The 17200-nt window shown below is 40.6% G+C and overlaps 1 protein-coding gene across 2 annotated transcripts in view; it reads right to left on the bottom strand.

Moving 5' to 3' along the window:
* The window catches only part of LOC311295188 (uncharacterized protein), a 35119-nt gene that overhangs the window by 4269 nt on the left and 13650 nt on the right, over positions 1-17200 (bottom strand). For both annotated transcript variants that reach the window (XM_084416433.1, XM_084416434.1), the window contains exons 5-6: positions 16756-16929; positions 3599-3760 (exon numbers count right to left, since the gene is read on the bottom strand). In XM_084416433.1, the coding sequence (XP_084272559.1) occupies positions 3599-3760; positions 16756-16929 (336 nt within the window). The remainder of the gene's footprint in view (positions 1-3598; positions 3761-16755; positions 16930-17200) is intronic.

The raw sequence follows: 17200 nt of genomic DNA, 5'->3' as shown, positions 1-17200 counted from the left end.
ACACACACACACACACACACACACACACACACACACACACACACACACACACACACACACACACACACACAGTTCACATCAAAGTCAATTGTGCTGGGTGCAAGATAGGACCCAATGGCCCATCATATCATTTGAGTCTCTCTCTCTCTCACACACACACACACACACACACACACACACACACACACACTCTCTCTCTCTCTATGGCCAGACTGTGCTCGCTGAGTCTCTCTCTCACACACACACACTCTCTCTCTATGGCCAGACTGTGCTCGCTGAGTCTCTCTCTCTCTCACACACACACACACACACACACACACACACACACACACACACACACACACACACACACACACACACACACACACACACACACACACACACACACACACACACACACACACACACACATCAAAGTCAATTGTGCTGGGTGCAAGATAGGACCCAATGGCCAATCATATCATTTGTATACAGTACTTGGAGGTGCACGTAATTCTTGGCATGTAACATTATACAGAACTCGGCAATTAACAGATTTCCAATGTTTGTAAATTCTTGTTGACTCAATAATAAATTGACATTTCAGAATTGGATCTGTTTGTTTGTGTTTCATTTGCATATTAATATAACATTATGTCTCGCTAGCTAGCTAGGTGTGTGACAGTGAGGAAATGGCTAGCATCATTTACTTTGATGATTTACTTATCAATCGCTCACGGCCCAAGCGAACGATCCACTCATGTACCACTCACTCACACCGGTAAAACTACCTTCGCTCAAAACCCACTCCGGCCTGACATTTATCTGTATTATCTGTCTTTGTTTGTGATGAATTTCTTGAATAAATGTCTCAATTACAGATGGCCTATAGATCAAATTATAGATAAGATATTTGTGGTTTTAAACCAATCTATTGTATAAAGTGCTGTATAAACAATCGAGACATGACTTGAGTGCAGAATTGCAGAGCTGGTGCAATCATATCCACGTCGCTGTGATCAGATGCTTTATTACTGCTGATTTCTCATCACTGTGTTTTTGTTGTGTTTGTTATTAAGAGAAAAGTGTGCAACACATATTAACATATTCATCTAAATGTCGCTCTCAGCAGCGTCTGCAGCGTTGGGATGTTCACTAACAGTTTACTACTGAGAAAGGTATTTCAAACTTCTTATTACCCCTAAGCAAAGAACGAAAAAGGAACTATGCTATTTGCTCTCTCAGTTTCTCCACACTCACTTTCAATTTATTATCCATCTTCGTTCTAAACTTAGATGTCAACAGTGTATTTATGTACAAAGTGCACAACCTCATTAAAACAATATTTTAATTCTATAACTAGAGATGCACTAATTACAATTTTCTAGGCCGATTCCGATTTCTGATTTTTCATTGAGTTTGACCTGCCGATACCGATTTTAGCCGATTCCGATTTAATTTTTTTCTAACCACTTTACAGCACACACAAATATTTATTTCCGATCTTTTCTTTAACCCTTTCACGTGTAAGTTTAAAATATTCTAACTGACACCCCCACCCTCCACCCCCAGAGTGAGTTTTTTCAAGGCGAACGTTCCCTTTAATGTTTCCATGGCGACACATCACGCGATACACCGCAGCCACAATAATACTGTACGACAGATGTGTCGCTTTTATTTCGCTTTTCCTTTTTTATTCAAAATATTCACAAACTTGCTTACCATGTCATCAACTAGCCTATCTGATATTCCGACTCTCAAACACGTGTAAGTGAGTGTGTTTGGTCGTTTAAAAACCTTTATAAATAATCTTGATCTACATGAGATGGGCGCCGCAATGTTGTCCTGTCAGTCGGATTTACAGCACGTGAATTCATCAGTTTCTCTCGAAATAAATGCAAGAAAGTGGCCGGTGAACTGAGAAGAATAAAGTAAACTTTATAGTTACTTCCACTATGTTTGTCTGATATGAATAGCTCATTTTGGCAAATTATATTTGAATAGATTGTTACAGACATCAGTGTGTATTTTACAAACTCCAAATGTATTGTTTTACTCGTGCTTATGTGTATTTAAAGATCTGGAACCTAAAATAAACATTATGAGGTTGAAAACACTGCTTAGTTGTGATATATGACATCGCTGAACGCGTCCGACTCTGGCTCAGCGCCAACGCGCGAAAGCACAGTTTGAATCTGGCAGTGATGCGACGTCACTGAACATGCTAAATGTGGCGCCGTAATGTTACTCTCAGGGGCACAGAAATAAAAATCCCATATATGAGACCGTACCGCTCAAAAGGTTAATCATGCGGCGCCTGAGTGAATTTGACCGGCATAAAATCGGCATATGTCAGATTGACCGGCCGGTCGCCGGTCATGGCCGATCACGTGAAAATCGGCCAATTCCGGTCACCAGCCGATCAATCGGTGAATCTCTATCTATAAACTCAGATATATTGCTTATTTCACATAAAGCTCAAATGTGCTGCCTAACACACAAGAATGAACCTCACTGGTTCTTGCGGAGGCTCAAACGTCCTGCAGAAACTACAGCAATAAGTTACAATCACACATTTTTTTTTTAACACCTCATGCACAACCACAGAAACAGAGCTACACTTTCTTGCAGAAACACAGAGAAATCAAAAATCCAAACATGTCTCTCAACAATGGTGACAATTTTTTATTTTTTTTTATTTTTTTTATTCATACTGCAGTGCATGCTGGGAGTTTTACACAATACTGGAACCCAGCATGCATTGTGACATGAAACTTTTGATTGTCACCATTGTTGAGATTCATGTGCTGATTATTGATGTTGATGTCTGTGTCTAAGTCAAGGAGGAGTTTGAAATGTTTTAATGTTCTGCTTGTCAGGTGTTCATTAGTGTCTGAATTCACTCACTTTTTATTCACTCTGTCAAGTGGACTATATTAGTGAACTAATGTAGGGAATAGTGATTGAGGGTGATTGGGAAAACAGCCTCTGAGTGTTGATTTTGAACGCTGTTAATTCACAGTATATTCCTATAGGCTATTTTTGTTTTCTACAGTATATTACTGTTTTAATGGAAAATGGTATGGAATTGTCAGAATTTGGCCTTTTTTTACTGCAAGGGTTAATAGTGTGTGTAACACGAGAATCAAACTCATTGGTTCTTAGGGAAGCTCAAACGTGCTCCGTAACACAAGAATAACTCTCACACATTCTCAGACATCAAGCAAGCATGTCTGAGCTTCCGTTTAACATAACTGATGTGTGCGCTGATGAATTTTATATGTGAATAAAAGAGTCAATTAAATCTGTTCATCATATAAAGTGATCATGTCTCTTCAGAAAATTTGGATTAAACTAAATTCAAAAAGGTCAGTTTCACAATCTCTTTATGAACTTTTTGAAGCGTTGAAGTGGTAGCACTGTCAATGCACATATCACAGAAATATCTCAGATTGTATTCAAATTTCTTCATTTCTGTTCTGAAAATGAATCTTACAGGTTTGGAACGATATGAGGGTGAGTAAATAATGACAGCATTTTCATTTTTTTGGTAACTAACACTTTAAAAAAACAAAACCAATCACACTAGACAGGATTATTGTTATATTACTTAACATACTTGAGTTTGTCCAGATGGTTGAGAGTATCAGAGAGCAGCTTCAGTCCTGATTCTCCTGGTTGATTGTAGCTCAGATCCAGCTCTCTCAGGTGTGAAGGGTTTGAACTCAGAGCTGATGCCAGAGCAGCACAACCTTCCTCTGTCACCAAACACTGAGATAATCTATGACAACAGTAAGTGTCCATGTTAGTGTGCTTCATCTACTGGTGGCCTCTGATTGATTTAAATGAAATCACAGTGTTGTAAAATGTGCAAATTATCAGCTACAAATTATCTTAAGGATCTAATTGTAAGTTATAATTTCAAAATAAAAAAACCTCTATTTTTACCCATGAAATTAGGGCTGGACGATATGGCCAACATTTATATCACAATATATTTCTTAATTTCAGTCGATACGATATAATTCCGATATCGATATGAACAGTATAAAGCCTCAGGAAAAACTGCCAAGAACGCCCACAATGAATGTCTGTACCTACACACTTCTGATAAATTAATTTGCCAAGTCTCTGAAACCTCCTCCTATAAAACTATATAATATTTTAGAAATAAAAATGGTACAAAATAATATTTTTTAATATTTCATTTGTATTTAGCCTTCATAGAAACAAGAAATGTGAAATCACCGTCAAATAAACATAAGACTCTCAACTAGGGCTGCAACGATTCATCGAGTTACTCGATTACAAAAATTCCTCGAGGCAAAAACTCTGCCTCGAAGCCTCGTTAAATTCCTATGACGCGCACTATACGCGCAGGGATCTGATTTCACACGGACCGTTGTTCAGTGTTCAGGAAGCACAATAGCGCGTGATACATTTTGAATTTAGTTGGCGCGATGGCGGAGAGTAAAGATGTCGATAAAGTTTGGGATCGCTTCCTTCCAGCGTCGCTGAAACAAGGTAACGATTCTGTCCCCCGCATTTTTTTTAACCCAGCGCCAACATTTCCGCCCGTGCCGAAGCCTATACATTGATGTTCGCTGATTTTAATCCCATACTGTATTTGTAGTGATGTCGTGATGCGGTTTGACTAGATATGATGTTTAGCTTTGATGTTTTAAAGTAGTAAATGTATTCATGTTCAACTGCAAGAGAGTATAGCCTAAAAAAGAACCCCTTCACACACATACACACACACACACACACACACACACACACACACACACACACACGCACCCTCGTCTCTCTCACGCGCCAGTCAGACCAATTGCGGCAATGCATCACATATGCTCAAACTTTTATGTAGCCACGCAACAATAATTTCAGCATGCATTCACTGTATACACCGGGACGTGATGGAGGAACAAATATTGCATTGCAGTCTTTGCGAGACCTTGTTTGTCACGTCTGCCAAATAGTTACAGACAACAACAAAAAATGAAACTCCCCAGCCTGCTTCTCCAAATCCACTCGTACTTTTGGGGAAGACATAATCGGCTACCAAAGTAATTGAGCATAGAACATTTTCAATTAACAAAAAAATATAATACTACAAAACGTGCTAATATACTTCAACTAGCCTAAGTGAAAAACAAAATGCTGTTCTTTTTAACATATTTGCAATAAAACATTCCCCTTTTTAAAGCTACACTTATTTTTTTATAAATTGTATACATTGTGTACCTGTTTGGCTTGATATTTTATATTAATTTAATTTATTTTTGTTCTCCGGTGGGTAATTTGCAGAAGGTGCAATCCTTTTTTTGTAATGTTGTATTAAGAAGACAAAACTAAGGCCAAATGGCCTTTACTATTTAAGTTTGTATTCATAGTTTTACATGTTATACATGTTTTACAGTATAAAGTTGACTTAACTGTATTGTTATATAATTGTTGGCACTGGCACTTATAAACACTAAATGGGTAAAAAGTACAATAAATAGGCTTAGTTTTGGAGCCAAATGTTGGAATTGGAATAAATAGCTCTGTTTTTTTTTTTTTTTTTTTTGAGAAATAAAAGCCAAATGCTTGATTATTTTACAGCCACATCATTTTCGTTATGCATTATTTGTTTTGGTTGTTTAAAAACACACAAATTTTTTTATCCGATTACTCGATTAATCGATCGATAAAGTGCTAGATTAATCGATTACAAAAAGAATCGATAGCTGCAGCCCTACTCTCAACTTAATAATATTAATATCTTTAACTTTAAACTATAGGCTAACATAGACTGATAATATTATTCTTATAGATTGAAACAAAAGTGCTTCAGCCAGGATAAAGAATATGAAAAGTGCTCAAAGTTGCTGCAGAAAAACAACAAAAACACATGTTGCTGAGGGACATTTTGAGTGTTGATGACACCTTGAATTCATTCCGATTGATGAATCTGAATGTAGTGTTTACATGAATGCTAAACAAGTGATCGGGTCACAAGCTTTTGTGTCACAAGCTTCAAATTGGAATTGATTTTTTGACATGCGCAAAAAACTCACACATAGAGTTTCCCATTGTTCGCACATAATAACTATTCTCCTACATTGATTCTTTATTTGTTTTAAACAGCAGACTTAAAGCCCATGGTGCAGTTTTTTTTTATTTTTTTTTTATTAATATAACCTTGTATGAAAATACTATATGAAAAGTAAATGCAGGATTAAAAATTGTTTTGCAAGACATAAGGGCACAAATTCAATAGAAAACTTGACAGTTTCCTTGACCGTGTTGAAAAACGTCTCCGGTTACTATCGTAACCTCGGTTCCCTGAGAGGCGGGAACGAGACATTACGTCAATGACGTATATGGGAACTCCTTCCTTCTCCATTTTCACTGAAATCTTATAGGCTAACGCCAGCTGGAGACAGCTGGCCAATTGACGCGAACATGCAAATGCTGACCGGTCCGCGGGCAGTATAAATAGCATGGGCGCGACAATGCGTCAGAATCAAGACTGAACGCTAGCACAGCTGATCAAACGGTGAGCACGGCGGCTGACGTAATGTCTCGTTCCCGCCTCTCAGGGAACCGAGGTTACGATAGTAACCGGAGACGTTCCCTTTCAAGGCGGTCACTTCGACATTACGTCAATGACGTATATGGGAACTGTATAGAATCCCGCCGTGAGCGCAGTGAAGATAAGCCCTGAACGGGGTCAAGCTACACTCCCACGAGACAACAGTTCTAAGCCAGCAGCGCCGCTAGGAGCACTTGAACTGATAGGCAAAACTAGACCAAGAAAAGTCTGTTCCGACCTTACCAAGTTGCATATCCAATGCAATGAAGCGAAGGCTGCACTGGACAGGGCAGCACAATACCATAAGCACTCAAGCACGAGTTAACACAGTGTCGACGGCAATAGCGGTGACAGCTGCATAACCTTATAGCCATACACAGAGTTAACAGACATTGAAAACTACTGCGTAATGCGGAACAGCTATGTAACAGTCATAACACAGAGTTAGCAGTAATGGTAACTCTGCATAATGCAGACTACTGCACAGCTGGTGGTTAACAGTTCATGAGTACATGAATAAAACTCACCGAACCCACGACGCTATAGGCAGTGCATCAAACTTGAAACCCTGGCGAACGTGTTCTGAGAAGACAGCCAGCATACCTAAATCCCGTAGGCATTAAGCCAGCATTGCAAGCGTCGAATTCAGTGAGAAAGTCTCAGTATAAAACAGCACGTCCCTAGTACCATCCACCAAGCACACAAACAGCTAGTCAGACTGCTGCCTTGTGATCCACGCACATCTGCAAAGCCCTTACAGGGCCAACAGCACTCTGAGCATCAGCATCACGTGAGGCTGACGGCTCAGCAGAAGGCTGGCAGGGATCAATCTGTGCTCTGAACGGTGTAAGCGACTTCGGAACGCAGCTTGGTATCAGACTGAGAGTGACACTGCAGTCACCAGGTCCGAGACAATGCAAAATCTTTCACTTAGAATGAGCGTAGGTCTCCAAAGTGCTTCGCTGGGGCGAGAGCAGGTGGAAAGGCCATCTCAAGGAGAGCTCTCAGCACTTATTAGTGTGAAGTGTCTTGCTCAACTATGGACCCAGCAGCGGACACACAAGAAGGTTCCACAGCTTGGGGCTGGGGTGCCAATCGTGCCGATCGCCTGTAGAAGCAGGACCTTCCTGAGGGGGATTGTCATGGGGGGCCCCATAACTCTCTCAGGTCCATGAACCGGGGATCATAGGCCAGTAAGGGGGTCACCAGGAAACTGACACTCCCTTGTAGAACATAGCCGATGTTCTGTAGCCGACGTACAGAAGTGCAAATTAACACATAACTGAATGTACATAAACACAGTGCTAGTGGCCGTAGCGACAACAACTGTGAATATACGCAGTTAGATAATAGCCCCATAACAGCATAGCACCTCAGTAAGTACACAAACACAGTCGTAGCCGTAGCTAGAACTATGAGTATACGAGTTAGTACAGAATAGCCAGTTGCACTGAAGGAAACGGGGCAACATAACAGCGTAGCACATGTACGTAACAGCATCGGTCGCTGTAGCGCCAACTTAATATACGCAGTAGCTCAGTATAGGCACTGAAGGATACGGGGCAACACCGCAGCATGAACACATCCATGTGCAAATAAAAGCAGCGCAGGTCGCCGTATCGACGGACACTGTGAATATGCACAGTTCGACTGGGATAGCTAGTTGCACTAATATACAGGGCAACATGACAGCATAACACAAGTGCGTAAGAATAGCGCATCCATGTATGTACATAAAATGCAGCGTAAGTCGCCATAGCGACAGAAACTGTGTAGAGACAGAAACTGAGATGCACAGTTAGATCAGGATGGCTAGCTGCACTGAAGGAAACGGGGCAGCATTACAGCATAACACATCCGTGTACGTACATACATCCAGAAACTGTGAATATGCACGGTTAGATTAGGATAGCTAGTTTTGCACTGAAGGAAACAGGGCAACAAAATAGCAAAAACACGTCCTTGTACGTACATAAGTGCAGTGTAGTCGCCGTAGCGACAGAACTGTGAATATGCACAGTTAGATAGGACAGCTGGTTGTTGCACTGAAGGATAGAGGGCAACATAACAGCATAACACATCAGTGCGCACATTTAAAACATGTGTGTATAATGCAGCGCAAGTCGTCGAAGCGACCGAAACTGCATGAATATGCGCAGTTCAAACAATAGTCAGTTGTTGAAGGGCAACATAACAGCATAACGCTTTAGTGTGTACACAGATGCAGCGCAAGTCGCCGTAGCGACGACTGTGACTATGCACAGTTAGATAGGATAGCTAGTTGCACTGAAGGAAACAGGGCAATGTGATAGCATAGTTACATTAATGTGTACAAAACACAGCGTCAGAGGCATAGTGACATCGACTGTGAATACGTAGTTAATCAGAATAGCCGGTTGCACTGAGGATACAGGGCAATATATAACGGCATAAATCATAGACACATATCAATGTACATAACACAGCGTCAGTGGCATCGCACAACAACTGTGAATACACAGTAATCAGAGTAGCCAGTTGCACTGAGGAAACAGGGCAATATATAGCGGCGTAATCGTAACATATCAGTGCGTAGTGTGTACACAGCGTCAGTTGCATCGCACAACAACTGTGAATACATAGTAATCCAGAATAGCCATTTGCACTGAAGGATACAGGGCAATATATAACGGCAAAAATCATAACACATATCAGTGTGTAGTGTGTACATAAACACAGCGTCAGTTGCATCGCACGACAACTGTGAATACGCACTGCGTAGAATACGTAGTAGTCAGAATAGCCATTTGCACTGAAGGATACAGGGCAATATACAACGGCAAAATTCATAACACATATCAGTGTGCAGTGTGTACGTAAACAAAGCGTCAGTTGCACCACGTAACAACTGTGAATACGCACTGCGTAGTAATCAGAATAGCCATTGCACTGAAGGATACAGGGCAATATACAACGGCAAAATTCATAACACATATCAGTGTGTATTGTGTACGTAACAGCGTCAGTTGCATCGCGCAACAACTGTGAATACGTAGTAGTCAGAATAGCCATTTGCACTGAAGGATACAGGGCAATGGCAAAATTCATAACACATCAGTGTGTATTGTGTACGTAACACAGTGTCAGTTGCAACACGCAACAACTGTGAATACGTACTGCGTAGTAATCAGAATAGCCATTTGCACTGAAAAATACAGGGCAATATATAGTGGCATAAATCCTAACACATAAGTGTGTAGTGTGTACGTAACACAGCGTAGTTGCATCACACAACAACTGTGACTACGTAGTAATCAGAATAGCCAGTCGCACTGAAGGATACAGGGCAATATCGTGGCATAAGCATAACACACACATATCAGTGTACATAAACACAGCGTCAGTGGCATCGCACAGCAACTGTAAATACATAGTTGAATCAGAATAGCCAGTTGCACTGAAGGATACAGGGCAATTTATAGCTGCATAAATCACGAACACATAACAGAGTGCAGTGTGTACGTAAACACAGCGTCATTTGCGCTGCACAACAACTGTGGTTAAATCAGAATGGCCGGTTGCACTGAAGGATACAGGGCAATATATAACGGCACAAATCATAGCACATATTAGTGTGCAGTGTGTACATAAACACAGCGTCAGTGGCGTAGCGACAACAACTGTGAATACGAAGTTAATCAGAATGGCCAGTTGCACTGAAGGATACAGGGCAATATATAACGGCACAAATCATAGCACATAATAGTGTGCAGTGTGTACATAAACACAGCGTCAGTGGCGTAGCGACAACAACTGTGAATACGAAGTTAATCAGAATGGCCAGTTGCACTGAAGGATACAGGGCAATATATAACGGCACAAATCATAGCACATATTAGTGTGCAGTGTGTACATAAACACAGCGTCAGTGGCGTAGCGACAACAACTGTGAATAAGAAGTTAATCAGAATGGCCAGTTGCACTGAAGGATACAGGGCAATATATAACGGCACAAATCATAGCACATATTAGTGTGCAGTGTGTACATAAACACAGCGTCAGTGGCGTAGCGACAACAACTGTGAATACGAAGTTAATCAGAATGGCCAGTTGCACTGAAGGATACAGGGCAATATATAACGGCACAAATCATAGCACATAATAGTTTGCAGTGTGTACATAAACACAGCGTCAGTGGCGTAGCGACAACAACTGTGAATACGAAGTTAATCAGAATGGCCAGTTGCACTGAAGGATACAGGGCAATATATAACGGCACAAATCATAGCACATAATAGTGTGCAGTGTGTACATAAACACAGCGTCAGTGGCGTAGCGACAACAACTGTGAATACGAAGTTAATCAGAATGGCCAGTTGCACTGAAGGATACAGGGCAATATATAACGGCACAAATCATAGCACATAATAGTTTGCAGTGTGTACATAAACACAGCGTCAGTGGCGTAGCGACAACAACTGTGAATACGTAGTTAAATCAGCATGGCCAGTTGCACTGAAGGATACAGGGCAATATATAACGGCACAAATCATAGCACATAATAGTGTGCAGTGTGTACATAAACACAGCGTCAGTGGCGTAGCGACAACAACTGTGAATACGTAGTTAAATCAGCATGGCCAGTTGCACTGAAGGATACAGGGCAATATATAACGGCACAAATCATAGCACATAATAGTGTGCAGTGTGTACATAAACACAGCGTCAGTGGCGTAGCGACAACAACTGTGAATACGAAGTTAAATCAGCATGGCCAGTTGCACTGAAGGATACAGGGCAATATATAACGGCACAAATCATAGCACATAATAGTGTGCAGTGTGTACATAAACACAGCGTCAGTGGCGTAGCGACAACAACTGTGAATACGAAGTTAATCAGAATGGCCAGTTGCACTGAAGGATACAGGGCAATATATTTCCACGAAGAGGACCGGAGTGGCGACGGGCAGCGTCAACTAGGGCGGGAGAGGGCCCACCAGCGGCCTGCTGGCGGCAGTGGGCCTCATCCCCGCTGATGCCCGAGTTTATTCCCCTGAGGACGCACACTGTCCGGCACAGCCTTTGTCGTCCGTGAGTGCGGCCTCGGTTGATCCTTGTTAGGGTAGAGCGAGTCAATAGGACCCGCACATATCTGGCATATAGGTTAGCAGCCATCGGATGCGGGGAGGAAACATGGTGAGTAACCTCTATTGCAACTTCCACGATGACTTCAGATAAGACTTCTAGCGTGAAGAAAGAGATTCTGACGCATTGTCGCGCCCATGCTATTTATACTGCCCGCGGACCGGTCAGCATTTGCATGTTCGCGTCAATTGGCCAGCTGTCTCCAGCTGGCGTTAGCCTATAAGATTTCAGTGAAAATGGAGAAGGAAGGAGTTCCCATATACGTCATTGACGTAATGTCGAAGTGACCGCCTTGAAAGGGAACCGCTTTTTTTCACCATCGCGTCATATGACGTCACATGAGGTAGTCGTTTGGCTCTGCGTTCGCTCAGTGTGGAGTAGGTTGGTGTTCAGTTGGAGCGGTCATGATTCACTGTGTTTTCGGTGCTTATTGTATTTCAATTAATCATCGTCGTGGTAAATGATTGTGAATTATGGCCTGTCAGGACATCGAGTCCACAGGTTTCCGAATAAGAAAAAGGACGGTGCAATCTTCCGTGCCAGTGTGCGTTTTGTGCCGGGTAAGAGACGGGACTTCACTTCTGCTTCTGCTTTGAAAAACGCGGTAGTGTGTAGCGTTCACTATAGACCGAATGATTATAATCCCAGCGATATGTGCACACTGTCCCGGCTCCTTCATCGAGTCGCCCGGTGACGGTCCGCCGTCAGCATGTGGTTCGGCCGCCAGCGGGAAACATGACGCTCACGGATCCGTCAGAGATCACTTATTGTACATCTGTTTTACAAAATGTGCCTTGTCTTAATTTAATTCATTAACATATCCTACATAAACTTGTAATGTAATGCATTTATGTGTTTGTTATTAGTCTGCAGCCGACACTTTTTTATTATTATTATTATAAATATTATGTTCTATAATTCATTTTCAATCTGTACAAACCGACTTTAATGTTTGTGTTGGCTGTTTCTACATATAAAGTTTTTATACAGTAAGACCGTTGTGATTGTGATCATTTTTTTATTCATCGTCACCAAAAGGGTTAATTCAAAGCCTTTATTAAGTCCCTCTTCCTCTGGAAACTGTCTCCTAATGGCTGACACACACAACACATGCAGGTAAGGGTCTAAATACTAGCTTTGCTATTGCCTGATACATGATGATAATAATCTGTACAATTTAGGGCTGGGTATCGTTCAAAATCTTTCGATCCGGTGCCAATTTCGATACCTCAGTTTCGATACCGGTTCCTAACGATACTTTTTTCGATACCAATTTTATGAAATCCATTTTAACAAGATTACATAACACATTACCTCAGAAAAACTTTGGTCTTATTTTTTCAGTTTGACTCATGCTCCTTAGCCAGTGCACAAAGGAACAAAAAAAAGCACAAAGGAACAACTATTTTTTTATAAAGAGCTCATGCTCACCAAAGCTGATTTTTTTAAAAATACAGTAAAACTTGTAATATTGTGAAATACAGTAGTATTACAATTTAAAATCTTATTTTAATATATTTCAAAATGTAATTTATTCCTGTGATGTCAAAGCTGAATTTTCAAAATCATTACTTCAGTGTCACATGACCCTTCAGAAATATGAAAACAGTTTGCTGCTTAATATTTTGGAAACTATGATACATTTTTTCATGATTCTTTGATGAATAGAAATGTCAAAAGAACAGCATTTATTTAAAAACGAAATATTTAGTAACATTACATGTTTTAATGTCACCTTTGATAACTTTAATGCATCCTTACTGAAAAAAAAACTGTGCGTGAGTTTGTGTGTGTGCTCGCGCGCCTCTCATATGAGTATGTGCGCGGAGAGTTCCGCGCGTCTCGTGTGTGTAGAGTTTGCGTGTATGTGCGTGAGCGGCTTTATGTGTGTCGTTGTGCATTTCATATGTATTTGTTTGAGCACTGACATTGACGAGTTAACTCCTTAGGTATCGAAATCTGGAACCGAACAACATGTCATTTTTCGATACTCGATAGTATTGAGGCAATTCGGTTGGTACCTAAAAAGTATCGAACTCGGTACCCAGCCCTAGTACAATTGTGATCTGAGCATAGTGTTAAAGGCTACATATCGTCGGCTAAAGCTAACACTGTTCTCTCGCCCTGTTCTCCTCACACCACAACTCACCGTTGTTCTGTCTAACCCTGGCCTGTCCTGCTCACTTGGCTTCATATCAGGCTCATAATTATATGATATCATCATATATATCAATTAAATATGAATTATATATATCATACGAGTAAACATTTAGGCTACAATTCCCCCAGCTTTCCAAGCTGTCATTGCGATCCATTGCTTTCCTATTGTTTACTTTGACCGCTCTCCCTCATGTGACGTCACTTCTGGTTCGGCGGTTTTCAAATGCGGAAGTAAAATTTTCCTCACAAAAACGACTCCAGAAGCCTAAATAGTGTTTTATAAGTATATGTTTATATTAGGGATGGGCATGATTAATCGACGATCGATAATTGATCGTTAAGAATTTCGTCGATCACGTTTATTTGTTATCGATTAAACTAATGCAGGTTGCGTTGCGTAGTGTGAGTCTTGAAGCAATGGAATTAATTTTAGCGCGGAGGTACCTGTGCATCCCGGCAACGTCAGTCCCCTCAGAGCGGGTGTTTTCGGCGGCTGGACTGGCTGTCACCAGGTTGCAGTCGCGTCTGATCCCAGATCATGTCAACATGCTTATCTTTCTCAACAGAAATCAGTAGACTGGTGCAGAAGTTCTATGGGAACTTCATGCGTTTTCTCAGATCATCTGATTTATCCAAACGATTGCATTTACACCTGGTCACATAAATGTGTTTTTGCAAAACGGACATAAATCCGATCTTGAATTCCCGCGCTATATTTAAATTGTTGCACGATACCGAAAGCAACTGATATGAGCTGCATTTTATTGATCATCAGCGAAAATGTCTAAATCAAAGACCGCAACAAGATATTGCGGCAACAGCCCTGGTAAGATCATTTCGGTTCTTTACTTTTAATGAAGATGATTGTGTGTTGATGAATGACTTTCACTTTGATTTGCAATAGTTTGCACGTTGGCTTGATGAATAGATGCTCATCTATGCGTGTTGAAGTAGCGTCGTCATATCTGGCTATAACATGACATATAGCCTATAACACGCTCTCACACGTTTATTTCTTAGCATTTTTGGGATAAGTCAAATTTACATGTGGTTTCAACAACCAGATGCATTTACTCTTGTCCAGTTTCGTCTGGAATGCGTCTCAGATCTCCTCCTGAAGTGGTTTGAGCGATCGGATTTAAATCCGTCTCGAATGCGTTTCGGAGGGCATTTACATCTGGTCTTTTCACGATCGGATAGCTATCCGATCACAGAAAACGGATTAAGTGGCCATGGGTCTCTGTTTACGAACGCCGGCTCACAGCTGCAGGTTCCACTGTTTTAGAGCACCGCAGGGCATATCTTCAAGTCTAACGAACGTCCAGTTTCACTGCCACAAGTTGATCTTCTTGTAATAAAGATCTCATCGAGGACAAACAAACTGTATTTTTGTATTTTCATTGCATTTTTAATTTATAAAAAGTTAAATAAATAATGAATTTCAATATAAAAATATTAATGATTAATCGATAGTCGATCGTTAATTCTCCCGACGATCGACTAAGAAAATTTAATCGAATGCCCATCCCTAGTTTATATTTAAATCTAGTTCCTACATTATTTTTCTATACATTGGCTCACTGGGTACTCTAACCTGCAACATGCCCTTTAATATTTGTCCATTTCTGGTCATAATTTGGAGACAATGAACATATGAACCGTTGTGCCATGCGGCTTATATTTATCACGCAGTAAAAATGCCCCTCCCTGCCATATCTTATCTGTGGATGAGAATCTGAAACAAGGACTGGTGGGACGTTGTCCTGCTCCACTTCACAGATGCTGAGTGAAAGGAGGATTATAGAATGACGGGACACTCATTTATATGACACTTTATTCAACCGGAATAACAGCTCGTTCGCACGTCATACGTCATTACGCTATTTCAACGTCATTGCACATGCACAGTCCTTTCAGTTTCAGTTTTCAATCCGATCAAATGTTTTACATGTCCTCTCGATTGGATTAGAAAAGGAATAAACCACCGCTCTCAATTCGATCAAAATTTCATTCGGATCGAGCTCAATCGAATTGATTAAGGTGTTTAAATGAAGGCTTTTAAGTCCGATCGAGCCATCAATCTGATTACTAATGGATTATCTGGTTGCATGTAAACATAGCCTATGCCTGTAATGTATATTGGAATATTGGAAATGTGTTTAAAAATCATATCACCATTATTGAAAAAACAATATATCGCGATATATATTGATACTGAATTATTGTCCAGCCCTACATGAAATCTAAAAGAATTAACTGTCTGGGGTCGACAGACATACCGGCGCCTTTTGGGGGATTTTTTCACATAGCAGCAAACGACTTAAAATTCTAATTTATGTAATTTATGGTAATATGGGTATACAGCAATACATCATTCAAAACTGTAAAAAGTTTACTTTTATTTGTGTCCACTTGCAATCAAAGCAAAACAAACAGGATGTTTTCTGCCGTCTCTGTGAACTTTTTTCTGCAGTGCGTCACAAAAAAGAAACAAAACTCAGCGAAAATTTGTCACGTAGACATGAGCAATATATCTGTAGATACATGTAAGTGTCTACTTTTAAACTATCCTATTCAAAATGAAAACAAATATTCTGTTTATATAATCTGTATAAGAGAGAGAGATGTACCTGTCTCTCGTGTCAGCTTCCTGCAAATGTGAACATGCCTACAGACAGCGCACGCTATTCATATGGTAATGATCTGAGGCAATTCATGCAAACAGAGTCAACACCCACATCAACTCAAACGCATCACGTTTCATCAGAATGATCAGATTAATTTACTTTAATTTTGGGATGCGGTGAGAAATAATCCTTGAATAAGATTAATTTCAGAATAAGATTAATTTCAGAATAAGTTTGCCACGATATGTCCTTGTGTGGTTATTTTTCACAGACCCTCAAGTACCTCAGTATGTTGAGTTGACAGTTTGGACTCCTCAGTCCAGCACAGAGCAGCTTCACTCCTGAATCATGCAGGTCATTTTTACTCAGGTCCAGCTCTCTCAGGGGGGAGTTTGATGATTGAAGAGCTGAAGAAACAATTTCACAGTCCTGATCTGTGAGATTACAGTCTGCCAAACTGAAAAAAAGGAGAACTGATTAAAAGGCATGCTGGAGTCCAGACCAACTTCAACATATAACATCATGCTGGTTGTCTGTTCAGCAGGAAGATCCAGCAATTAAAATAAATGTGATTTAAAATCAACAATCATGTTTAAATACAAAACTTAATTGAGGTAAAAGGAAACCGTTAATTTTAGGGGTGGAAAGGATCGCAGTTGATCCATGATCCGTACGGACCTGGGGTCTCATTTATAAAACTGTGCGTAGGATCCTTACTAAAAGTGTAC

The sequence above is a fragment of the Rutilus rutilus genome (assembly GCF_951802725.1).
Source record: "Rutilus rutilus genome assembly, chromosome: 1".
In the NCBI taxonomy this organism is placed as follows: Eukaryota; Metazoa; Chordata; class Actinopteri; order Cypriniformes; family Leuciscidae; genus Rutilus; species Rutilus rutilus.
Note: the sequence above shows the minus strand (reverse complement) of the source record. Positions and strands in the feature narration are given on the sequence as shown.